The 27,934-nt window shown below is 30.3% G+C and overlaps 1 protein-coding gene across 2 annotated transcripts in view; it reads left to right on the forward strand.

Moving 5' to 3' along the window:
• The window catches only part of LOC118185094 (mediator of RNA polymerase II transcription subunit 25-like), a 124,636-nt gene that overhangs the window by 22,905 nt on the left and 73,797 nt on the right, over positions 1-27,934 (forward strand). For both annotated transcript variants that reach the window (XM_035354900.2, XM_035354893.2), the window contains 2 exons: positions 10,985-11,109; positions 22,067-22,165. In XM_035354900.2, coding sequence (XP_035210791.1) covers positions 10,985-11,109; positions 22,067-22,165 — 224 coding nt within the window. The remainder of the gene's footprint in view (positions 1-10,984; positions 11,110-22,066; positions 22,166-27,934) is intronic.

The raw sequence follows: 27,934 nt of genomic DNA on the forward strand, positions 1-27,934 counted from the left end.
TTTCAAATCATAGAATTTCTTAAAAAAATTTTGAAGTTTTACAAAATATGAAATAAAAATATCATTCCCAAATATTAAATGCATTATTCCCAATTCCAAAAATTTGTGGGAAACCATTTCAACCATTTTCATCTTCATACGACTTTAATCATCCAAAATATTAATTATAAACTCGGAAAATGTTATTTTCACAAGTGGCAACAGTCATGTAGGCTGAAGTTAAAAATATGCTTTACTTTAAAAAGTGTTGCAACTCCTCACTTTCAAATCCTAGAGTTTGTTAATGAAAAATTTATAAGTTTTACAAAATCTGAAATAAAAATAGTGTTGCCAAACTTTAAATATATTATTATTATTATATAAGGTCACATTCTCACATTCTGTCATTTCATTTGAAGAAAGCATGCAGTTACATGTGATGTCATTGTTTGTTGAAACGTTTTCCATTTTAAATAAAAAGCTGCTGTTGGCAACTTCTTTTGTTTCAGGTTAGGATAACGACAGGATATCTTATTGCCATGTTAATTCTTTTATTGATATTTAGAAAAAGTTGTTATATTTCATTAAATTTAAATCATGACATCATGCATATACATATTACTTGATGTGTCAAAAGTTTTTGTTTCCTGGATTGGCAAGAAAAAAAACTATTTACAAATTGCTTGTTGCTTGGAAAGAATGAGCTGATTTCATTTGTATTGAAGTATTTTTATACATTTTCATTTCAGGTGTATGTGAAACCTATACATTTTGCTTTGGCCACAGTTCACTAGTATTGAATATAATATTTGCCAAAACTTCATTAGCATCATTATTGTATAATATTTGTTGGGCCTTCAACTAGCATTATTATTGTTGTGAAAATATTTATTAAGAATGTATATGACAATATATGAGAAAGATAGTTTTTCTCTGGTGATTTTTAAAAATATTTTTTCAAACACTTAAATAATAATAATAAAAAATCCATAATCGTGCACTTAAGTGTTATAATTCTAGGAAATAGGTACTGTGTAACAGTAAGTATCATTTTATGCCAAAAAAGAAAAGAATATCTTATGTATCTTATTATCTATGTGTGCCAGATGCAATAAAGCTGCATGAAGGTATTGCCTTAACCCTTTAATGCACATGATATTATTTTTATAATGTTTTAACAAAAAAAACCCTAGAAATAAAATATTATAATCCTAAAAACAAATAAATATATGAATTTTAAAAAATCTACTCTTGCCCATTGATCTGTGGGTGGTGGTCGCACTGTGAAACCAGCGCACGTCAAGGACATTGAAACTTACTGAGGTAGATGTGGGGGGGGGAGGACTTACCATTTTCCACATGCACTTCTAATAAATGATGAAACTTGCAAATTAAAAACAAATTGCATTTAGGAATTGCATTACATGTAAATTTTTTTGCATTATTTTACAAAGTAAATTGTTCAGAAAAAATGAAGAAGTGAATGTTTATGTTATTTTTCTATAGCAGTGAAAACATAAGAGTGTACATAATAAGGGCATTCAGATTAAAAAAAAAAACTCAGTTAAGTAATATATATGTCACCTTGAAAGACCGAAATTGGAGAATGTCGACTTTCACCGGAGAATGTCAACATTCACCAAATACGTCGGTGAAAGATTGAATATTTCTTTACATTCTTGTACATTCGTACCCTCACTGGTGTATGTCGACAATCACAGATATGCTCTGGTGTAGGTCGAAAAGAGAGGAGTATATGTGCACGCTGCCATTCCAAAAGGAAGTGTTCCACAAATAAATGCAGTTGTAAAAACAAGGGCCTCTTGTGCATATCAAAGTGTCATAATAGTTTAAATTGTTGCAATAAATAAGATTTAAATCACATAATTTCGTAATTTTATAATTTCTATAATTTTCCTTTCTCATTTTGAATGTACTGTGTGTTTTAAGTTCTTATGTTCTTATTCTGAGTCTAAAGTGCGTTTTTTCGCGAATGAATTACGGAGAAGGAAATATAATATTCTTATATGTTCAACATTCACCATTAGTACATAGTGAATGTCGACATTCACTGGTGTAAGTCAGAAATAAGAGTATTTGGAAAATATTTCGGACATACACCAAGCGACTATGTGAATGTTGACGTTCACCGGTGAAAGTCGACATTCTCCAGATTTCGGTGTTTCACCTTAACATATGTATAAATAAATATATATATATATACATATATGTATGAAAAAAAACCTGAGGTTTATTATTATTATTATTATCATGTCAAAGAACAAAGTTTTTTTGTAAAGTTGTTCAAAGCATGTTTTGTCTTTTTCGTACATGCATAGACCAACATTGCATATTTCGCACATATATCTTGTTCTGTGATGTTTCTCCCTTGTGCTACAAAATGTACATGGCTGTGATTTGCATCTTACTGGCATATGTCCAGCATTCTTTAGTCTCTTTTTATCTGGCAGATGAAGTTGTTGGTTTTTTATGTTAATAGGAGAAGGCAGCCTAGGACTTTTTGGCTTTGGTACAGATCCTATCTTTCTCATTCATATTTATTTTATTCGTATTTCGTCCTAAAATATTTATTAAAAGTATTTAAAATTTATATAAGATTTTAACATGATTTCTATTTTTAATTATAGAAAACTATATTTACATTATATTTAAATTACACAAAATAATTTATAAAATCACAATGCTAGCATAGGAAGTAAGCATGTTGAGCTCAGAGAAAAATCTCTGGAAGTGAAAGACATTTTCACTGGGCAGGTGCATGTCTTGGTTAGTAATAAAATAACACTGTGGTTTAAGAGCTCCTTATCTATATCTGAGTAAAAATAAACATTCTTATTTGAAAGCAGCAGTCACCATTGTGAAGAGTAATAATTTCAGGGTGCAACCACTGAGCCTCTAGAGCAGGGATCTCCAACTACGGCCTGAGAGCTAAATCTGGCCCTCGAGCACCTCTGATCCGCCCCGCAAAAGGTCTCTTTAAAATAATTTTGTAAAATTTAGAGTAACAAATAACATACACATCAACTGTTTTATGTAACAGCCAATCTAGAAATGCGTTACCTATCATGCACATTCTTTAAAAAACATAAACATTATACAACTGTTTCTAAATTTCCCATGAGTGAAATACAATAGCACTCTATATAAAAAAAACTCATGTGGACACAATGACTTCTTCATATGTCCTTTAAGTTATATACATTTTTTACTGCACTTCATTTAAACTTATTTCCTTGAATATCATTACAGATATATTTCTCATTCAGTCAATTCAGTTCTCACTTGGTGACGAGGTAAATACATAAAAACTCAAAACATGTTCAACCAAAACAAGAGCAAATGGCGACTTTGATAGGCTTAGTAGTACTTAAACAACTTTTAAATTATTGATAATTCTACAACTATTGCATGCAGATTAATTAAAGTTATAAAAACCTTAATCAGAATATAAGAACAACATAACTGAGTCACTTCGAAAGCAAAAATCTCACACACCATTTACAAACATAAAAAAAACCTGAGCTCACTGAGTCGGGTAACAGAGTGGATAGCTATATATAGCTGATTGCAACCAAAGAGGGAGGTGCACAACTACATGTTATAGCAGTACCATATACTAAATTTCAATGTTTTAAGGCTGTTCCTTTTTGAGTTATGCGAGATACATACATACAGACATCATGAAAAAATCTCTTATGAATCCATTTTAGTTTCATTTTGGGAAAAAGATTCCTTTATTCTGTCTGTATGTACAGATGTCATAGGGGGAAAAAAAAAAAAAAATCGTTCAAATGGATTCGAGAGCGGTCAAAATAAATAGTTTCATTGAAATATGATATCTGAAATTTTTCATGATTGCAATACTTCCCTTACTTTGTACAAGGAAATAAAAAATTCTCATTGTACTTATTACAAGAATAAAAGTTTCGTGTGTAATCTTTCTTACTTTGATAGTATTCAAAGTTGGTTCAGAGAAATTTTCAGTAGTGATTTTATTTAAATCTTAATTTTTGTTCTATATATGTTGTAATTTATTTTAATTTTGGAGATTTTTTTCCCCACACAAAACTTGCTCAAAATATGAAATACTTATGAGCAAAATTTTGCACCTGATGAAAAGGTAAACAAAATGCACTGTTAAATCAATTGAAATGTAAAGTACATACTAAACTGAAGAAATCTCTGATATTCTGGGACAAAATGCTATTTTTTGTAAATGTTTGAAAACAGCTTAAAGAAATTTATGTTATGTGAAATTGCATGAAAGTATAAAAAACAAGGCTTTTCGTAAGATCATAGGCCATGGATCCAATCACAAAAATCTCACTGCCTTGTTTAAAAACTAGTACGCTGGTCATCATAGTTGCATTGCCATGGTATGATGAATTAACTGGATCTTGGCACTCGAAGCTTCGTGAAAGAGCCAATATGGCCCGTGGGCTGAAAGGTTTGGAGACTCCTGCTCTAGAGCATTGTGACACATTGCTGTAGGGGCTCAATGGTTACACGCTCAAACCACAAAGCGAATGCCATAAATATACACAAGTTGTATATATATGTAGTTTCATTATTGCTCTATTTTTATTCATAGTTTATCTGTTCCTATTAAAATGTGAACCAAAAGGAGAAAGCTTATTTTTCTTCTTTTAGTTCATTAATAGTTTTGAGTTTTTTTATTTTATAAAAACATTTATCATTATTATTATTTTTTTAATTTTATTTTTTATTTTCATGTTTTTAGTCCCAACAGTACGTTATCAATCAAATCATTCAACTGAAGAATCACTTTTCAGCAAAGAATAATAATTCTTCTAACATTTCCTTTACATCAAATGGTTGAAAAAAAATTCCAGCAATTTTCCCAAAAAATAAGAAATTGCATTAAAATCTCATATAAAGTTTAACAATTTTTTTCCAATCTATCCATTGTTAAAAAGAATAAAATTCTAAGATTCTAATTTGTTTATTAAGCAAAGATTTGTTGAAAAAAATCTCTTCACCATGTTATATTGTCATCCACAATGAAAGTATGCAAAATCTGAGATCAATAGCTTATCAAGGAATAGTTTAAAAACAGATGGCAAAGTTTTGTTAGTGACAGGCACTGTTAATAAATTAAATAAAAGCTTATAAAAATGCATGTATTTAAAAAAAAATTAGAAGACCACCTACTTAATATTAGTTGATGAATGAAAAATCATCAAAAAAATCAATGATAAACTTTTGACAGTAGCGACAAACATCATAAATCATCATCTAAATTAAGGTTTGTTGATTTAAAAAAAAAAAAAAAAAACTGCAGTGTCACCATTTATAAAGCACAAGAAGAATAGTATTCAGGCTGAATTTTGTGTTATTGTTAAATTTTATTTTGTAGATTGATTCTTCATAATAACTGAATTATTGCTATTTTTTATTTTATACCATGTTGAAAATGTGGATTAATAGCTAAATATATGTCATTTGTTAACATATTATGTATAAGATATTATATTATTACGTATAATATTGTGACATTCCTTTGACAAGCTCTGTTATGAAGCTCCAGACAGGGGAGATTAAAAATTTTTTTGCATAATTGTTTTTTACACCAATACTTCTCTTGTTTACTTTCTTGTTCCATAGTTGTTTTAGCATTTTAGTTTTTATTTCTTCTTTCAGATCAATGTCCCCCCCTTTTTTTTAAAGTTTTTGCTTTTATGTAGTTCATGTATTAATTTACTTGGTAAAATTTGGGTCTTATTACTGATAGTTGGATCTTTTAATGCTTTTAAACTCTTAAACTTAAATTATGTATAATATATTACGTTATAACATATTATGTATCTTTCATTAGTTTCTAGAAAATAAGATACATGCCATTTTGCAAAAAATATACTCTGTGCCATCCAGTTTTTTGAAAAGCCATGCATTGATATATTACATTTAAGTGCATGCAAAAGTTCTACATTTTTTAGGGAAAAAGAAAACGAATAAAAGGAAACGTAGAGTACCTGAGTATTTGTGTGTCATCATTTTGTGTGACCTTTTGCCATCTGCCTTGTAGTAGATTAATTCATCATTGATAAAAACCATCTGGTTTAAAAATTTAAAAAAAAAAAAAAACTAATGTCTCTTAATGCAGTTCTCACACCTTCCACATAATCAAAGATTTGAAATGCCAAGGAATCTGTAATGATTGGAAAAGGTGGTTGCTCAAGGGTATATTATCCGAACACTGTTTGTTCCCAAGGCGAGATCTTAAGTGGTTAAACTTCACAACCACAGTTGAATAGCTTTTTTCAAGTAAGTAAAATAGCTTGAGGTCTGGCATTATTGAGAATGCTGCCTGCTTACATGTAAATTTTTGCCTCAAATTATTCAACTGTGGGCAATACTTGTCAGCATTAATGGTTCAGTTGTTATGGGAGCAAATCCCAGTAGATTATTCCTTTCATGCCCCCACCATACACTTAATTTTTTTTTTTTTTTTTTTTTTTTTTTTTTGAGTGTGTAGAGCATGCTATGCAGTGCAGCATATAGTCCTTCAAATTTTGCAGTAGAGTACTCAATCAACATTCATTTTAAAAATGCTTTTAAAACAAGGAAACAAAGTAAGACAGGCATTGATTCTTGCCTGTCATTGCTTTTGAGAGATGATGTGGAATCCAGTGATCCAGCTTAGTGATAAAACCACGTATATGGATTTATCTTTCAACTGTTGTTCTACATACGGTTAATGTTTTAGCAATTCTTTAGAGCATTCTTATATGCCTTGATTCGAATATCTCAAAAACCAGTCATGAATATTTGAATTGTGATCTTTGCAGCTTTTGTTTCCTTCCCTGAATTTCCGAAACCAGTAATCTTATCAGATGCAGTCTAAAATGTTTAGGCTTGCTAGGGCTGCAGTACTGCCCCTCAAACTCGTACACCAAACAGTGTTTGATATGTTCTGAATTCTTGGCCATTTTAAACCATTTGAAATTTTTTAACAAGTAATTTACAACTATGTTTTCTTTATATGCTGTCTGTCTCATTGGTTGAAAATTTGAACCTTTATTGCATCATCTGTGATGCCACATCCATTAGTAACTTGAAATCTCCAGAAATGACTGAAACTTTTGCACTCACTTGATGCCTTAGTCATGAGAAATCCAAAAAACGTATCTATTTTCAAAAAAAAGAAAAAATGCAAGCATAGAAAGAAAAAAGTCACAGGAAAAGGTCTTTCAGGATCACTATTATTCAAAAAGGAGGATCCATTTATGGAAAGTTATATAAAAAAAATTCTAATGAAATTTTGGGATTATTTCAATAAATTCCTGGAAAATTTTCTGTTAATTTTTTTAACATTATGCTTTTGGTGTTTAAAATGTAATTTAATTTCTTGTATTGTACATTTCATTCAGTCTTATAATTATGAAATTAGATTAGTTTCAGAATATCCAAACTTTTGTGAAAAATTGCCAATTTTTTTTTATGACTGTGAATTGAGCAAAAAAATGTTGTTTTTACAATTTAGATGTACTGTTCTGTTCATAACTAATAAGAAAAAAGATTTTTATGAGGCACCCCCCAAAAAATCTATGTGTTATTTGCATTTTTTCAGCTGTGATTATTGTTCAACAAAATGACAGTCATTTTGTGAAAAATGATTGTGAATCCAAATATAGTTTGATGAATCGCATCTCCCTATTGTTGAAGCTATTCTGTTCATTTATTTGTGGTGCCAAGAGGTTGTTTGAAATATCCGGGGATTTTACCTCATACATTCCAAACAAATTGCATTTCAAGTTTGGACTAGAAAACCAATGTTAAGGGGGTACATGCTAATATATGACATAAACTTAGCAGAAGCAACAAAATCTTTAGATTAAAGTTTCTGCCTGTGAAAGTGGGAACAAAATGGGCATGTTCTTTCACCACAGTGGGATTCATATAGATTTTATGAAAAAACAAAATCTTTTCTTGTTGCTGTTCCTTATTGCTAAAGTTTTTATGACCAAGATTGAGAAAAATGTTACGAATAGAAATATTAATCTTTATGTGAGTAGTTAACAAATAATCAAGCTAGGAAAATTAGAGGGTAGTAAAAAGGAAATTTAATTTTTCTAATATGAAAGCATATAAAACAAATAAAGAATTAAAAGGAAATACAGTAGAACTCCAATTATCCAAATCAATTGGAACTGTATTCCATTCGGATATCAAAAATTCAGATAATTAAATTTTTTCAAAAGAAAAGGTTTACGTACACTTTAATGAATTACTCTGAGTACTGTATATTGAAAATATGAGGTGAAAAAACTATTTTTAAGAAAAAGAGGTTTTAATTAAAATGAAAAGGCAACACTTTTATGTACATATTATATACGTAGTGTACAGTACTTACAAATGCTGAAAGTCATTGCTTGCTGAACATCTCGGTCAGAGTAAGCTGTTTGACTGTCTTCATTCGTTTTCGGGAACCAAGTCGCGCATCCACTTGACATTGAGAAGTTGCATGTGGTCACACTCGGGCTGACGCTCCATCCACTTCAACACAGTTTCAAGGAAAGCAAACGCTTCACTAGCTGATGGTCCAATGCCTGCTTCAACTTTGACTTCAGGGTCACTTTCTTTCTCAACACTTTCTTCTCTCACACTTTCAATAAGTTTATCATCATTTAGAATTTGAAACCGAGGGTCTGACGAAACACACACCATCTGTCCTGCTGTATCCTCAACACTAACTTCTGAACATTCAGGAATTTTCAAAAGAGTGTTTCTTAATTCGTCAAGTGAGACGTCATCCTCGTCTTTTCCTGTCTCTTCGCTCTCTTTTTTTTTTTTTCTTAAATTCTGAAAGTGATTTGGATAGCCAGATTTTGGATAATTGGAGTTGTATATAAAGTATCAATTTTAATAATTTTCCAAAGCTCCTTTTATTTACGGGTTCAAACTTTAATATTAAAGATTAAAATTTTCAACCTAGGATACTTTGAAGGAGATTAAAAATAAGTACATGCATAAAAATGAATTTTTGATGACTTTCAGTATTTCAAAGAACATAATGATAAAAAATCCGGTTAAAAATGATGAGGACAAGATATAAAAATTTGATTTTTTTAATAAAAAATGACGAGTATGAATTTTATATTTAAGGAAAGCAATAAGGGTTGAATGAGGTCAACTTGGATAATCAAAAAAAGGAAAAGAAAAGCATTCAAGGGGTGTCACTATCTTTCACAAGAGAATTATTTCCTTTGTGCGAAGTACTGTTATTCGTAATTAAAATAAATAAATAAACTTTGTGCATCTTTCTCCAAAATCTCAAGTTACATGCCAATATTTCGTTTCAGTATTCCAATTAGACTTTAGAACTGTTTAACTCTTGTTTACTGCTTACAGGAAATGAAAAAGATAAGCTGAAAAATATTCATGTTCTGCATTTGGAAATGACATGATATATTTTCTATCTTCAAACACATTTTTTTGAAAGTAGTATGCAACATTCAAGGTGTTTCAATGAGCTTTCATATCTTACATCTGTTAAAAGAACACTCAACATCCACTTTAAATTTATTGCTACATATTTTCTCCCTAATAACAAACCTGATTTTACCTATTGCAGTACTTCAACAAAAACCTTTTTTAATCAGGGAGTGGATACTCGGACACTAACGATCCTGACAAAGAAGTTGATGACCTTTTATACTTCTCTACATTTATATTGATTTATAATTCTTATTATCTGCGCATTTTTATACATTATAATGAAAAGAAATTTAATTTGGATTTACTGCTAGCGATGCCAGACCTCTTAACCCAAAAGAAAAGTTTTGAACAAGTTGTTCAAAGAGAAGATGTCCAAAATTTTACAACCAATAAAAAGTTAAAAAAGGACTTGTTACAAAAGGATACCATTCTTTGCAATGAATAACTTTTGTACAATTAGAAGATTTAGATCCCAAGAGGAAAGAGAACAAAAATTTTGTGAAAGCTTTAATTTCTGGGCTGATGAAAAAAAATCTTTTTAATCTTCTTCAAAGTTCTGGATTTCTTTAACATAATAAAAATATATTTTGCAGTATTTAAATTTTTAAAAATATTTTTAGCTTCATCCATTTTAATAATTTTGTCCTCCAGTTTTTATTTAATTTTTTTAATAATTTTTTTCGCATCTTTTTTCATTCATCATTTTATTCATTTTCTTAAATAAATAAAATTTTTATGGGCATTTTTAAATACTTTGTTTTTAAAATCTGGATCTTCCTCAAAGTGTCCTTGTTCAGTTATTAATTTTTTTTTTAAATACAGAATTTGTTTTCATCATTTTTTTCAGTTCATTTTTATTAGAAAAATTTTAATCTCCAATTTGAAAGCTTGAGGCTGTAAATAAAAGGAGGTTTGAAAAATTACAAAATTGTTAATTTAGCTCTATCTTTTTCAATTCTTAGTTTTATATGCTTTCATATTAGAAAAAGGACATTTCCGTTTTTGTTACCCTCCAAGTGTCCTGTCTCAATTATTTACTAACTATTTAATTGGGTGCAACAAAATAATTATTTTATTTATTTGTATCATCATTATCATTCAGGTTACATTTTAATCAGCATTTGTGCTGGTGATAACTTCTGTTATGCAAATGGGAAAGTGCTGATAAATATCATTTACAATCAGTGGGGAATTAAAGTTTTATATTGTTTTTGTCAGAAAAGGTACATAAACTTAGTATATGTAAGGCAGTGCTGGTTTATTGCATAAAGCAAATTATTTTAAATGATTATGTTTTTTATTACAAAAATTTATTTTGTCAATAAATTTGTGCAAAATATTTTGTAGATGTAATGTATAACAAATTTGTTTTGTAGATTTATGGGAATTAAATTTCCTATTTATCTTGAACTAATCTGTGTTTTTCAATGTATTTTAAATTCATTAAGTAGTCATCTGTACACTCTGAGTATTTAATGAATTATAATTCTGGGTTATGCTTTGGATTAATATAAATGTATTGTAGGCAAATTGTACAATGTATGCATTGGTCATTTTCATGGCTGCTGATTGTGCTCCAGAGACAGCTGCAACATGTTTTGCTCCAACTGCAAGTACTCATAAATTTTTATCTTGGTTGGATAAAGTAATGTAAGTATCTCTTCCATTGTTTAAAATTTCTGAAATAAATTTTATAATATAATCTAATGGTTCTGAAACTTCACTTGATAAATTGTTTAATTTAATGGGAAAACTTTTAACAGAAATCTGCGCAAAACGGGTTTTTTTTAATGAAATTATTATTTATTACTTTATTGTTAGAGGTGCTATAGTCCCAAACCTTACATTTTTATCCACATCATTTTGCAAGCGTAGCTACCAAGTATTACTGTAAGTTACTATTAAATAATAATAATAATAATAATAATAACAAAACAAGTGTAAAAAAAAGTATGAAATTTAATACTTTATCAGGAATTCTAAAAATATCTGATAATATTTTAAACTTCCTGTTGCCATTTTTATAGCAACCATTTTAGATGACTTTAGCTACTTATTGAAAAAGTGAAAGAGACAACAAAAAGGATTTTGATAGAAATGTACATTTTGAAAATAATAGGCTTTCTGGACTAAAAATTATATGACAGCATGTAAAACTGTATCAGGAATTCTAAAGATATATTGCTTTTAAAATATTTTATTATTTTGCTGTTGAATTTTATGCAACATAAGTACAAAGAAAGTTATGTTCAGTAATAAAGTTAAAAAGACAAAAAAAAAAAAAAGTGTTAGCAGGAGTGTGAGTCTTAAAAGTAGACAGATAAACTGTAAACTCAATGATAGTAAAAAAATATCTCAACAAACCTCTAGTGCAACATTAAAATGTGAATCCTTTAAGTTTTTTTTTCCTTCCCCCCTCCCTCCTTTCTTTAACCCCTTAAGGACCGTGAAGAATGAAGTGCAGTCATGGAACCGGACCCGCTGAAATGGGTCGTCGGCACCGGCCCTTGCATTTTCAGCAGTTAAGCCTACTTTTATGAAAAAAATCATATAAAATCAGCATTTTGATATTATGACTTCAATTTTTGAAGTTGTGTATTTAATGTACTTGTTTTTAATGTGTATTAATATAAAGAATATCACATTAATACAAATAAATTAAACAGGCAAAATACTAAAATCTTAACTATACACACAGAAATAAGTACTATAAACATTTAAAAAAAAAAAAAAACTGAACAAGAATTACCTGTAGGTAATTAAATTTAAATTTAAAAATTCTGCTGTGTGTGAAATAATTCAAAACAAGGATTGATACACAGTCCTACATTACATATTTTGCACTCAAAACACGTTGTTTGCTTTCACTTTTTCTTGGTTTTAGCGTGCACAACGCATATTCTGCTGCCTTTATTACCTTTTCCGTCAAAGTAAATTTTCGGAAAATGTCTTCCAGTTACATAGAAAGGTGAAGTGTCCGGTGATTTTGAACAAATTTTTAAGTTTTTAAGTAAAGCCTCTTAGCCATGGCTAACGGAATGAAACAATATAACCCCAACACGTCTCAAAACTTCTTCAAAAGACACCCAAAAATATTTCATCCTCGAACCCTGTGCAACATCAGGTTTATATTACAAAACTTCCTGTTTTTCTAAATTGATAAACAATGTCCGCCACGATGACCAGAAAGTGATCAAGGAAAGATCCCCCCATTGGCTGGATATCTGTTACTGATCACGTCAATATATGCATTATATGTAAATACATAATGCTTGGGTCATTATATATAATGATCATTCAAAGCATTTTATATAGTGACCTATTAAATCGAGTAAGAAAAACAAAACTGCTGGTTCTTACCTGACAAATGCGAACGAGTAAGATGCATTATGCGTCGAGAAAGCTGATGGTTTTTCTCCTTCCATAATAATTTTGTAATATTACTTTTTAATTAACCAAGAAAGCTTATGTTAAATTTCAAAATAAATAGGAAAAAAGGACACCTGATCTTGAGTTTTTCATCTTGGCTGTTCGGTGATGTAACACCAGCTATAGTCAGCTGAATGCACTTTCCTAACAAAAAATGCAAATAACATAAACAAAAACAAGGAGCTGGATGCACCTATCCACATTCTAATAACGAAAAAAAAGCAAAGAACAAAAAGCGTGGAGGGGGGGAAGAAAATAAATTCCTAATGAAATAAACAAAAACGTCTGTGCCCCTTTAATTCACAGGTGCACTTATGAAGAGCCGTGATTCCCAGTTTGTTTATACCAATAAATCTATGAAAACCACAAGCACAAAACAGAAACTAATGCCAGTACATGAAGGTCAAAAATGCTATATGAATCAACCCATGTGAAAACTGTTACCATGTAGCTCCATCTACTGGCTTTTAAAAATTCAAATAAATCGTTCTGTTTTATAGTTACATATACGCGACACTGGGCTGGTAGGAAAAGAATCGTTGCATCGTGTATACAGGACGCTGGTCCTGAACGGGTTAAACAGCTTTAAAAACGTGATGGGAAAATTTGTAGAAGCTTGCTGAAATTTCTTATATTCAATTTAACTACAGTAGAAGCCACTTAAGATGATCACGGTTAATGGTATAATTTGGATATTGCCATTAAATTACCGAAGCCCCACCAATTTGTATATGAACACATAAAAAGTACATTGCTTATTTTTATCAACAATTCAGATAATATTGTTGTAATATCATAAAATACATTTTTAAACTGTTGTAAAGTCATAAAAAAATCGAAATAGATTATAAAATTGGCAAATGACAGAGAAATGTCACTAAGTAAAAGATTTAAGGTTGCCAAACAACTTGGTATCGATTTCGGTCAACCATTCAAAATAAGCTAAAAAGTAACCGGTATTTTTGCACAATCCCCCCCCCCCAGTCTTCTCGCTGAATTGCCAATCGTTAAAAACTAATTTTTCACCAGCCTAACACACGAAAAACAGGAGCCATTTTAAAAACATGGCAGCATGCTGAAAATTATATAAAACAGTAATCTCTGCATATAATAAAAGGAAGAGTCTCTGTGTCTTTTGCTTGTGCTGCACGTAAGCTAATAGGCCCAAGGCTACGAAATGTGGTATATAGTTGCATCTAGATAAGAGCCAGCGCACCTCAAAGAGATTTTTTTCAAAATTTAAATTGGATTTTTTAAAAAAATCTTTTTGTTCTTATCGCATCAGTTTGATTAATTTCATTCTTTTAGAAATGCGGTTTGAGCAACAGTTTTTTGTGCAATTGTATACTGGACTGCTGAGTGTTGAAAATCAGCACTGTTGCCACTTGGAAAAATGAGGGCGATAATTTTGTGCAGTTTTTAAATTTAATGTTTCTTTTGGATACTGGACGTTTGTTGAGAGAAGGCAAAGGGAAGTTGGTTAATTTATCTATTAGGATAATTAGTATTTGTATTAAAGGATATTACTTATTTCATTGTAATTTTGTTATATGTAATGCATTTAAAAAAAAAAAAAAATGTGGGTTTTTTTGTCCAAAGGGGATTTGTCCCTGAACGACTATTGTTTCATTTTGCGTTGGTTCACTATATGTGTCTGTTTCAATTTTTAAACTGTTGCCATCAAATGTTAGAGTCCTGCGTTATATTTGAAGAAATTAAATGATGAAAAATCTACATAAACGTATGTATATTTCTCGCATTGTGGTAAAACGATGGTACATAGAGCCATCGAATTTTGAATGACGTAATCTTACTGCGAATATGGGCATGTGGAAGCCCAAATTTGAAATTTGGAATTTGCAGATTTTGTAAAACTTTAACGAATTTTTGATTAATATACTCAAGGATTTCAAAGCGAGCAATGGCAACTTTGTATGGAAAAAACATTTTTATATCCAGCGTGTGAGACTCTGTATCGGAAATTCTAAAGATATGCTCAATTTAAAACTATTTTGCAATATTGCTTTGAACTGAATTTTATGGTTAAGTGCGAAGAACGTGATTTTTAATAAATAAAGATAACAGACAAAATGTTAAAAAAATGCCCCTTTGGATGTAATTTAAAATCTAAAACCTTTCAGATTTTTATTTATATTTTATTTATTTATTTATTTTTTTTATGAAGTTGTTCTGCAGAGTTTTTAAATTTAATGTTTGGTGTTCCCTTCAGGCATTTTTCTGGTACATTTAAAAGCCAGACAAAAGATGGCCACATAGCTGCTAGGGAAATACTAAAATAAAAAAACACCAGAAACATCTATAATGAAATGGTAAAAATTGCATAGCATAAACATCCATAATAAAACACTCAAAACTTAATAAAACAGTAAAAAATTAACTAAGTTAAAAATGCAACAAATATCCATAATAAAATACTTTCTGTTTTTTTCAGTCTGTTTTAACTTGAAAAACATCCGAGAACTGCAGAATTCTCAGCATTGTCTGCTGTCTGTGAAATATTGAGCTGTTTTAACTTACAAACAACATCAGAGAATTGCAGAATTCATGCCATCACAGAGCAACTTGGCACTGCTCTCCATGTACACATCAACCTTTTCTAACTTTATAAACGTTAGGAAATTTCACTATTTGGGAAAAAAAAAATATCGCACTCACCTAAGAACAGTTTATAAACTGCTTTCAAATTACAAGATTTCTATAATAATGTACGATTGGAGATAAATCATGTTGGCCAAATGTGTCACATTCAAATACTTTGCTGACAATTTTTAACAATACATTTCCATACAATTCAGTCATTTGTAAAATACAGCTTCAAGGGATGTGGATTCCTGCGCTAGGCAAAATGCGATATTTCTGGGAAAAAAAAAAAAAAATACAACAATTTCTTTTTATTCACTGGCAAACTCCACTTTCATTACAATTTATTACAAGAAAAAACTCCACAGCTCTTAAACCACATGCGCAACCATTAGCGGGTTTGCCAAATCAAATACATTTTCGTAAAATTCTGGGTTGCATACTTCGGTGACATAGTGCTTTGCCAGATAATTCTTGTCTTAGTTGAGTAGATAATGGTATAGTACCAAACAAACTTAGTGTGATGAAGATTTTGATAACTATTGATTTGGAGGGCAATCAGATGCAAATCTCAGACATCTCAGATTTAAAAAAAAAAAAAAAAAAAAATCCTTGAAAAAATCTTTACCAAATTTTTTGCTTAATTTTAAATTTTGCATTCATGTAATCTCTTTCAATGAGTGACGTACACCAATTATTAAGATTATGGGTGTAGCATTGGTCAGAACATTTCATAAACATGAATTTTTGCATTAAAGACATTATGAACATTTCTTAAACAAACTGTAGCTTTTTCCTAGTTAAAATTTTGTTTAATGCTATTTATATATTTTCAGTTATATTTGTACTGCATAAGTTAAATTCTGCTGCTATTTAGAAGAATATTTTTTGTCATTAAGATTGTGGATAAACATGATCACATTATATACTTACTTTAATAATTTTATTACCAGATAGTTTTGTCTCATTTAAGCAAAAGTACAAGAATAAAGAATGTGTTGGGACAGTAGGGTTAAAATACTAAACTTTGGCAAAGTTAAATTTAGTGAGGCTGATATTACCGTTTATTGAAAATTAAGCCAAAAACTATTTAATGTAATTATTGTTAATGATAGTCCACTTACCTTCTATTTTAATCTTTTTTTATATCACACACAGTACTATTCTTACTACAGCATATTTTTTGTTTCCTCAAATATTGTAAGTAGAATTTTCAAAAAGTTCAAACTTTTAAATTTTTATTTGTCATTATAGAAAAAAAAAAAAAAAAAAAAAGCTAGATTTGTTGTTATTTTGCTAATTGCAAAAGCTTTGAGAAAAATGTAGTTTAATAGATTTATGTTTTATTACTTATAATTTTTAATTTTACAAATCTAAACAAGTTTTAAGAAACGAAATCGCAGATCCTAATTTCACAAAAGTGCAATTCTTGTAAATGCGCTATGCTTGATGTATTGACGCCAAATTTTTTTATTATTATTATTTGGTGTGAAATCAATTCTTAACTTAATTCTTAAATCATTTTATTCAAAAATATTCTACCTGTTTCTTGTTTAGTAAAGTATTAACTTGATTAAAGCTTGCTTCCACCATATAAGAAGAGGGAAAAGTAAAAAATGTTGGTTTGATAACAACTTTTATATTCAAAAACTTAGCCTGCTGTGTTTTGAATAAGACTTGACTTTGTATAATATAGTTTTGTATCAATATCATAAACAATAACAAATTTATTAATAATTTTTTTTTATGAATGGGATCTTGGTTATGCAAACAGTTGCTGGTGCACATTTGGACGCCAACCCATTTGGGAACTTTTAGCCTTATAAGTAAATGATGTCATAATGCACTCATAAGATATTTGCCATGCTTTCATGTAACCCCGATTAATCCTTGGTCATCCAGGTAGTTCCTGTAAAGAAAAATATTACCTGCTATTTCTCTGATTTCCTGTTGCATTTTTGCAAAGATGAGTAAATGTTTGAGACCCTTCTTCTATAGAACAGCATAGAATGAAGTAAAATTAAACAAAACCTTAAATTCAAAATTTAAAATTAAACAAAACAAAAAGAAAGAAAGAAAACCTGAAAGGATTCAGATTTTAGCATTGCACCAGAGGATTTGTTAAAGTTTTTTATGTTGCCACTGGCATCATAGGAGCTAATTTTTTCTTAAGCTAACTTCTGCTAACACTTTTTAGCCACTGAAAACTTTAAATGTCGGTTCACCTTTCAAATTGTTGCCACCAAATATTATTGCCCTGTGTTATATTTAAAGAAATTAAATGGAGAATCTGCATAAATGTATATATGTTTCTCGCATTATGATAAAAAACGGTACATAGAGCCATCAGATTTTGAATAACGTAATCGTCCACCGAATATGGGCATCTGGAAGCCCTAATTTGGAATTTGTTTTATTATCGATTTCATATTTTGTAACACTTCAACAAATTTTTGTTTAACAAACTCAATGATTTTAAAGAGAGAAATGGCAAAACTGTACAGGGGGTGGTTGAACAGAGCGCTAAACTATGCATCGATTGGAAATTCTAAAGATATGCTCATTTTAAAATTATTCTGCAATATTGCTGTTGAATTGAATTTTATGGTTTAAGCGATAAACATTTAATAAATAAAGGTAAGTAACAAAAGGTAAAAAAAATCCCTTTGGGCGTATTTTTTTATTTTTCACTTTTTTTTTAAAGCTTTATTATTAAGCATACTTTCACCTTATAAAATTCAAGAGCAAAATCACAAACTATTTAAAAACAACATATTTTTAGAATTCTTGATAGAATGTTAGGGGCTACTGTATTTTTTTATGTTCAGTATGTATTTCTTTGAAAGCTAGCTGTTCAAGCTGCCAGTCACCTGAAAGAGTTATAAAAAAGGAAGTATATAATTGAGTCCAGCTAGTGTCATTCATAAAAACATTTCTTAAGACATCTCATGGTTTAAATGTATTTTTATTTAAATTATTCTGTTTAAAAAGTTAGAAAAGGTATTTTTAAAAACTGCATTTATTGTTTTTCATCCACTTAATTTGTTATTCAGTAACAGAAAAATTAAATTTGAAAATTAAATATTTTATGCTTTACTAAATGGCATTATGCTAGTGTGTGGAAATAATAAGTATTCTATCTGAAGCAGTGGCAACACATTGTTTTCAAATTCCCATATTTGTGAATTAACACTGAGACTGTTGATTGTAAAATTGAAAGTCTTATGTTTTGTTGAATGGCAACAGTTTGGTGTGCTATAAAAATGTTTTGTTCCAAGCAGTGTTGCCACTTCTCGCTTTCAAAACAAAAAAATTTTTAATTAAATTTGTAGAAAAAATAAAAACAAATTCAAAATTCAGACTTTGAGGTGCCCATGTTCGGTTGAAGGGCTACATGTATTAAAACTTTGATGGCTTTAGGATCTGTCTTTTCCACAATGCAAGGAGCATACTTATATACATAGATTCTTCATTTATTTTTAATAACACATTGCAGTAAGATTTAGTGGCAACAGTTTGAATAGTGATACTGACAAAAAATTAGTTTCAAAACTAATAGCACCTCTGTTACAAAAAAATCAAATAAATTTATGAATGCATCTTGGCAAAGTATATTTTGTTATTTAATATTTTTATGTAGTATTAGTATTTATGAAGTTTCTATTTAATGTCTGATTAAAATTATTAAAAATTGCTTCAGGGTTGCCACACTCTACCTGGAAAACCGGGAAAAGTCAGAAAATTCAAAAATTGATAAAAAAAGGTCATCGAATTTAAATATTTTAGTCAAAATCTGGAAAAATTAGGGAATTTCATGTTGCAACCTGCAAAAAAGTGTTTTTGTGCCAACGTCGGAAACAATCACTTCCTTGGCAAATCATGTATCACATGAGCATCAGTCGGACAGTTGGCGTAGAGCGAGTTTTTGGAGCACCAATCAAATTGGCTTTTAGAAAGGCGAAACAAGTTTCCAACTAACCTCGAGAATCCAAGTATTTGCATGCGCATACACGTTGAATGAAAGTAAATCCCTTGATTCTCGTATAAAACAAAATCCTTTAAACCACCTTTACTTTTAAATTTCAGGCAATTTTCTCTGGCATACTTGTGAAACGATTTCTAGCAGTATTATAACACATACTATCACAAAATTTAGTGCTTATATTTTTTACTTAGGTATGCTGCTAAATAAATGTAAAATACTTGAATTTATTTTAAAATGTCATTAAATAGATTTCTTTCTTCCTTTAACTGCAAAATGTCTGCAGAAAGATATTTTTAAATCCTGATTCGGCAGATTCTAATCTCAATCCTTAATGGAGAAAACAACTCCTAGTGTAGTTAAAAAAGTAATTCTTTGGGGATTATATATATATAAAGTCCTATGTAATTGGCAAATTTTTGTGTTTTTGAGTGGTACCACAATTAATTTGCCCTCAACGCAGCCAATGCGCATTACGCGGATAGCCAATGCGCATTACACGGACCTGGAATTTTCTTGAAACACACCTGGAAAACCTGAAAAAGTCAGGAAATTTCATTCTTCTGTTTGAGAGGCAACCCTGTTGCTTATTTGCTAAATTATTTGAATGTAGGTACCTAAATATAACTTTTATTGTATGCACATAAGAAGACTCATCATTGTACTGTAAAAAAGGTGACATATTTCTGAAAAAACATATTTCTGAAAAATTTGGAGGGAGATTTTTATTGAAGTGTAATATTGTTGTATAAAAATGTGATCACAAGACAGAATTTTTATTTTAATAAATCAATTTATGTTATCACAATTAGAATTTCTTATCTTTGATCAAATTTGCGAAATTTTTCAGTTTTATAAAAATATCAAAACTTTTTTTTTGATAAAATTAACCATATTTAATGGTACAAACCTGTAAATTAAAAAAAAAAAAAAGTCACTTTTTATTTCACTTTTTTGCATGCTGAATTATTAACCAAGAATGTAAAACTTTGTAAAAAATTATCTATTTAAGAGAACTGAAAAAAATTATGTCACAAACAAATTAACAAAGATATTACTGTTGTAAAGTAATTAGTTTATTTAGTGTTGTAAAGTAATTAGTGCTAAGTGTGCTACTCTTACACGATGAGTTCATGCTGGAAGGAGGGGAAAAAATACCATATATACACCCCTTTTTAAAGGGCGACTGGGATTAGTTGCCCAATTGCCAAATCCGAGTTATGACTGAATTATTGTTCACCACCTTTTAGTCAGGCACCACTGTAGAGTCATTAGGTTATTTTTGAAGGAGGAGAGATGAAAAGTAAGTAGTGTCCTCGCCAGGACTTGAACCTGGACCTCTTGAATACTCGACGAATGTGCTACTATTACACCACGAAGGCATGCTGGAAGGAGGGGAAAAATACCTTAGACTGCAAATAAATCTTAAATGCTAATATTTTACTAAATGATTAAAATTCTTTATTTAACAGAATGTGTTTTGAAAACATAGAAATCATGAGGTTTATTATTGGTATGTGCAGTGTTCACAAAAATCTTTCTTTTTAAAATCATTGGTTAGAGACATACTTACAGTTACAAAAGTTATAAAAATGCTTTAACTGATGCAAATATAAATAACGTGACATAAAAAAATGGTATGAATTATAAAATATGACTTTATATACATTTTTCTGGTTATTATGTTCATTATAAAAAGCACAATATAAAAATTGAGGCTTTCGTATGACAAAAATTGACCGAGATATTTAAAGCTGCACATTGCATTCAGGGGCCATATATACCTGAAAAACAAAATGTTTGCTTTTGCCCATAAATATACAGTTTAAGAAAACAATTTTGGATGTTAACAATTAAGTTATAAGCATTTCTCTACATATTATCATGAAAATATTAATCCATATAATTTTTCAAACAAGAGATCTTATTCAAGGAATGTGAGAGAATTTTTATTCTAGAAAACTTTGGCAGGCTTCAGCATTATCAGATTCCTAGCTCATAACCTTTGTTGTATAAATTAAAAATATTTCTATTTTAATGAATTTTTATGATTTTTGGATAAGGATTCTAAAGTGATAAACTACGTAAGAATAATGATGTACTTATAATGTTTAAAAACTTCTAAATTATTTGTGTGAAAATCCTTTCAGAATACCAGTTGTAAGAAAATTAAAAATTTTGCACTTGTAACAAGATTAAAACATTACATATTAATAAATTTCAAAAAAATATCACTGAGTGGCATTTAAGGGGGAAAAGTCAACCTTGAATTATTCTAATTTATTTATTAAATGCACCAAGGCAGGTTAAAATGAACTCAAAAATTGTTAAACTTTCAAGTCAAATTTTGAAATTAAATATCTCATTTACTTTTTGTGTTTTATCTTTGTAATGAGTTTTAACATTTTCTTAAATATAGGTAACTGGGGGAACGTATAAAAAGTTAAGATTCCATAAACTGTCTCGGAAATTTAAAGAAGGAGAGGCAAAAAAGAAAGAAAATATTTCAAAATATGATATTAAAAGCTGTGTGATTTCCTTCCTTGTTTTGTTACTGAGTAATGCTTAAAAATGTAAAATTATCTTATTTCAAAGGTTTATTGGTGGAGCTGGAGAATCTCATAGCCATATAGCAGAGGGTCTGAGCACTGCTTTGCAAGTATTTGATGATTTTCAGAATTTAAGAGAAAGCAGGTGAGAGCTTTGCTTATATGAATGTGGACATTTTAATCCTCCTAGTTGTATGTTCTTTTTGATCTACTCTTGAAGAGCTGTATTTAAACAACATTTATTAGCTTTTTTTTTTTTTTTTTTTTTTTTTTTTTAATTACTTATTTTATCCTTTATTTTCAAAATTTTCTATTCATCAAAATGTTATTTAGATCATTAATGAACAAAGGAAAGCGAAATATTTTGAATAGTATCACGTGGAAAAAAATCTCATGACCAGATGAAAGTAGTCATGCTGCTTAGGATGTTAATAATATGACATTTCTGAAAGTCTTCTAATTTCTGTATAATATGTATAAGGTCTCCTGGAAAATTCTCCCCCATCTGGGAGGGGAAAGAAAATACATTTTTTATACCTTTAATATAATTTATTATACAAAATACTTTTCAGTCATTACTTATGACCTCTTGCAAGTGTGACGGTAATTTGTAGGTAACATTTTTGGAAAAGTCTTGTCTGTAGAGAATAGTAACTCAAAGTAGTGTTCGGCTGACATCTGTCCCAGTTTTGAATTTTCTTCCCCCAAAATTCTTGTAAGGAGAGAAACAAGGGAGCGACAATAATCGGAGGGTTCTTTGTCTGGGGAGTATGGTGGATGAGAGTTTCTGAGTTCTGCAATTTTCTGATGAGTCGCTAAATCAATTTGTGATCTGGCATTATCATGGTGCAATATGACATGCTTTCTATTGGCCATCAACAACCTGTTTTTCTTTGATTGCGTTGTTTAAATTGTCCATTTGCTGACAGTATCTTTTTGAATTGAGCTTTTCTTCAGGTTTCAAAAGTTCGGAATGTATTGGTCATTGGACGTTCTACCATATACACAGCATTCCTTTATTCAGACTCAAACTCAGTTTAGAGTTGAAGGGTACAAGTTGTCTGGGCTCCCAGTATGCTGTTTTCCTAACAATATTTTGGTAGGAAATATAATTTTCATGCGCATTTTACCATCTAGTCAAAAAAGGGTTTGTTTTTGTTCTGAGCAAGCAGAGATGTGCATGTTATGACTCAGTTGGAATTTTTCTCACTTAACTCATCTGGCACCCATCTGGAATATTTATAGACCAATCCTAGTTTCTGAATATGGTCTGAATAGTTTGTTGAGTTGAATTAAGCTTTTCTGCTGTCTCCAGTGTTGTCAAAAAAAGGATCATGCTCTGTCATGGTCTTGACCATATCACCATTGATCAAAGGCTTGTCATTAAGGTTGAAATCACCTGCTTCAAATTTTTAGAACATATTGTTAAGGTTGAAATCACCTCCTTCAAATTTTTAGAACAATCTCCTGCCCATTTTATCCAAAACTGCATCTTCACCAAAAACTGCTACTAAATTTCAATACTCTTCTGTAGCTTTTCTTTGTTGTTGGAATTCATACAAAATGCAGTATTTATGACCCTATGTATAAATGAGCTGTATTGGTAGTCATCTTTACACGATCACATCTCATTTAATAATGTAATAAAACATTTTTGTTTAATTCAGAAGAGCAGATATTTGTAAATGCAGTTATAAAGAGAGGCAGACATATATGTCTCAAATGAACACCTGTATGCATGTTGAAACTCAAAATAACATTAGTGGAGAAAACTTTGCAGTACACCTTATACATATGTGTGTATATATATATATCTTTACACTACTTTACCACTAGAAGATATTTTTTATAGTCTTCTCACTCTGCCTGATTTGTTAATGCAAATTCTTACAATAATCTCCAATGAAGAATGGAAAATCTACTTAAAAAGCGTATTGTTTAGCAACTACGCCAAATTTAATAATAAGTTTTTCAAGCAAGTACGAGATTTACCAGTGGGCTCCAGCACTTCATCTGCATTTTGTGACTTATTTCTCTTCTCACTAGAATATATATTTCAATTATCAAAGTACCAATGATCAACATAATTATTTTTCCTATATTTTCAGGTATGTGGATGACATTATTGCAATCAGTAGCTTTAACAAAATAGAAGAAGCAAATGTTTAATCCTGCATACCTTAAACAAAACTAGCCCACTACAAGATACCTTGATTTACCGTGTTTACCTTGATTTACAAATTTTAAACTACAAAGGTGTTAAGATCTATGATAATTCAATTTTCACACCATTAAACTCATCATTTGAAATTCCAACATCTCCAAAAAAGTTATAATTAAAACTGTTAATACCCAAATTCTTAGAATGGAAAAGTTTGCAATGACACAAATTATCTTCAAGAAGAAATACAAAACCTTATTAAAATTCTCTTAGCAAATCAAATTACAAAACTCGCAGTTTCACATACCTTAAAAAAAAGCTGACATTATCTTTTAGATTACTTCCTTACAGTGAAATTGTGTATTTTATCCAAAGGTGAAAAAAAGGTAATGTATGGATGACTTCAACAAGTAATTTAATGTGAATATGTAATTAAAAATCTCTCCTTTTTTTTTCTCTCTCTCTGAATTTGACAAGGATTTTATGAAAGTACTATTAATTATGTACTTTATGGAATTACTGGCATTCTATCCTGTATTAGTGAACAAAAGGGCCTATTTCAATTTCTTAAGACGTTCTTATAGCTCAATACGTGAAGAATTTCAACTTTTTTATCAATGTCTTAGTATCTTAGTTTTTTGCTTTTCTGTAGTAGACAAAAATAAGAAATTTAAAACCGAATTCACAATGGCACAAAAGAAATGAAATTGAATACCAATAAAATCCGTACCCCCCAAAAGAAATAATTGTGTTTTAAAAAATAAAAAATTGTGATACTCTCTCTTTATATATTTATATATACATATGGTTGTAAAGAAAGTTTTTCACCAAAAAACATTCTTAATAAAGTTAAGGGGGGGAAAAAACTGAAAGCAGTACCTTTAATGCTGGTAGTAATTACCATCCAAATCTATGATTATCTGCCAATGTTTTTGTTGTTTCTCAAAGCCATCAGCCCAGAAAGTGGTTGTGAGTCCCAAAACAGATTAACCTCATTTTGGATTTCTTGTGCAGAGTGGAAGATAGCACCAGCAAGATGTAACTGCAGGTGTGAAAAAAGGTAGAAGACGAAGAGAATGATGTTGAAGCTATACAATGGGTGTTGCAAAAGATCCCATTCGAGTCCGTACTAAGTCCAGCATGATCTTTTTGTTGGTCAAATTGCGCTTTGTGACGCTGCCAACGGGCTTATCAGGTACAGATCAACCCTCTTTCTGGCCTATATTGTTGAAGTAAATGTGTCTTTCATCACAAGTGACAATCCAGTACAGAATTTTGTCCTTGCATTAATATTTGAGCAGATTAGTGCATGCCTGAACTCATCTGTCCTTATCTGCTTGAGTCAGCTCATGCGGCATCCAGTGATTGAACATGTATGTCAAGTTTATGTGGTGCATAGCCCAACTATTGGACATGCCACTAACATCTAACTCCTTAGCAGGCTGTTGAGTGGTTGCATACTGATCTTCCTTAAGTTCTCGCAGGCAGGCCTCATCAACACCATTAGGCCAGCTAGAGCCCTCTGCTTCTTGAATGCCATTGCCCTCTTTTTTGAGCTTTTGGTACCAAACCTTCACAGTGTCATATGATATGACAACAGTACCTAAAACTGTACCTATGAGTTGGTACCATTCTGTAACTGACTTTTTGCAACAGAACTGGAAGTAAATGTGGTTCTAATTTGGTAACATGATGGCTCCATTTCAGACAACTTGTACTAAATGATAGCGATACTTTTTTTTTCCAATTCACAACCCAGCATTCTAAAGCAAGTCTCTTTCTTTCAAATGCCAAAAATTGTTTGACAAAATATGATTAAATATGCCAACATGATCTATTTGCGCAAATCTATTTGCGGTGGCGGGAAACTTTTGTTAATACCCGTAATTATATTTCTGTATGCAATTAAAACTTAAGTCATAGCTAAAGCAAAATAATGTCAATTTATTTTACAAATTTTTCATGGAAATGATAAATTTTACATTTAAAACTAACATATACTGAAATACAATGAAAAGTCGTTAATCCAGACTCGTCGGGACTTCAGCGATTCCGGATTATCGATTTTTCTGGATTATAGATCATCATTTTAAATCTGGTAAGATGGCATGCAGAAGTTACAAAATTAAAAATATGAAACCGTAATTTATGAAATAAAGAACAATTATGATCTAAAGGGTATCAAAATTTTCAAAAAGAAAAAGCTTATTATTTATTTGTTTATTTTATTAAACATTTCTTTCAATGTAAGTTGTTTAAGTTGCTTCGTTTCATGTGATAATACTTTCTCTTTAATTCTATTAAGCAGACATAATTTCTTGTTTAGTTACAAAGTTCCGCTGTTCAAGTCATATAATTGCTGTATCGAGAATACCGACTAATTTGTCAATCGAAATTTTTTCGTTTTCAATAACCACTGTCACTTTCTTCACTATCGGAAGCGAAATATAATGACGAGAAACTTGATTTAAATCATAGACGGAGTACATCGAAATGAAATACTACATTTAGTAAGGAATTATGAGCCAAATAAAATAAAAACATCTGCCCTGAAGATAAGGATAGTGCTGACAGATCAACTTCCAATTCATTGCGTGCCTCGCCCCCCCCCCCCCCCCCGCCACAGAGCAGCGTGAAATTGATAAACGGATTTCGGGTTTCGAAACATGCTTTCGCTTTGTAGATCCTTTACATATTAGTAAATATATATCAGAAATTCTATTTGACATAATCGAAAGTTCAAGCTTACTTTTATAAAATTGCTCTAACAGTCTGCAAAAAATAATAAGCCAGATCCAATTCGAAGATTAAGGAACAACGCAATCTGCAACATTAACTGAATTAGATAATTTTAGCTTAGCTTATACCGTCTGTTATACATTCAATGCACATGCGTAAATGTATTATGGGCGTGCACACATGCATATTCGCAGCCGTAAATTTCTTATGCGCACGCGTAAACGCCTATGCGCATGCCTCAACGCGACGCATGCGCAGAAAGTTTGTAGCTTTGAGGTCCGGATTATGGGTGTCCGAATTAACGACTTTTGACTGTATAAATTTAGAAATCCTTCGTACTTGAGATATACATGAAATTCAGAATTTATTATTTTAGTGGTTTTAAATATTCAGGTTGTGCATATAAATAATGAACATTTCAAAAGTCTCTTAAGAGCAACTGTTGATTATAGGATCTTCATATTTTGTATGTACCTATTTCATGAAGCAATGGAATTTTTTTTTCTGAGGGAAAGAATTTAACAACTGTTTCAAAACATACTGCTAACAAAACTAAGTGATGCATTAATGTATCGTGAAGAGCAGTCGCACAATTAAAATGCTTGCTATTTATATAAAACATGTTTGAGCTATTTACATGAAACATGAAAATGTCCATTTTTTGCTTGAAGCTGAAATTGCATATTTAGTAACACATCCAAGTATTTCTTTTCAGATCCATCAAGTTTACAGTGTGTTTATGAAAATGACTTTCTTTAGGTACCTTGAAAAATAAAAGCAAACTGAGCATGTTGATGGAAAATAGCAACTGTTTATTCTACTTCCCAAATGGGCCAAAAGCAACTTCTTTATTGATATTGCCAGATGCATAGGAAAACCCTCTGGTGTAAAACTTAGAGTTCAGGTACCAATACTGTTTAAGTGTTAGAATTGTTGTTTGAAAAGATACAACCTATGGGCATTGATGGAGCACATAATGAGAGCTTTTGGGACTAATTTTCAGAAGGTGTGGTT

The sequence above is a fragment of the Stegodyphus dumicola genome, chromosome 8, assembly GCF_044657685.1.
Source record: "Stegodyphus dumicola isolate Sdum_Otavi_A_Nest chromosome 8, ASM4465768v1".
NCBI lineage: Eukaryota > Metazoa > Arthropoda > Arachnida > Araneae > Eresidae > Stegodyphus > Stegodyphus dumicola.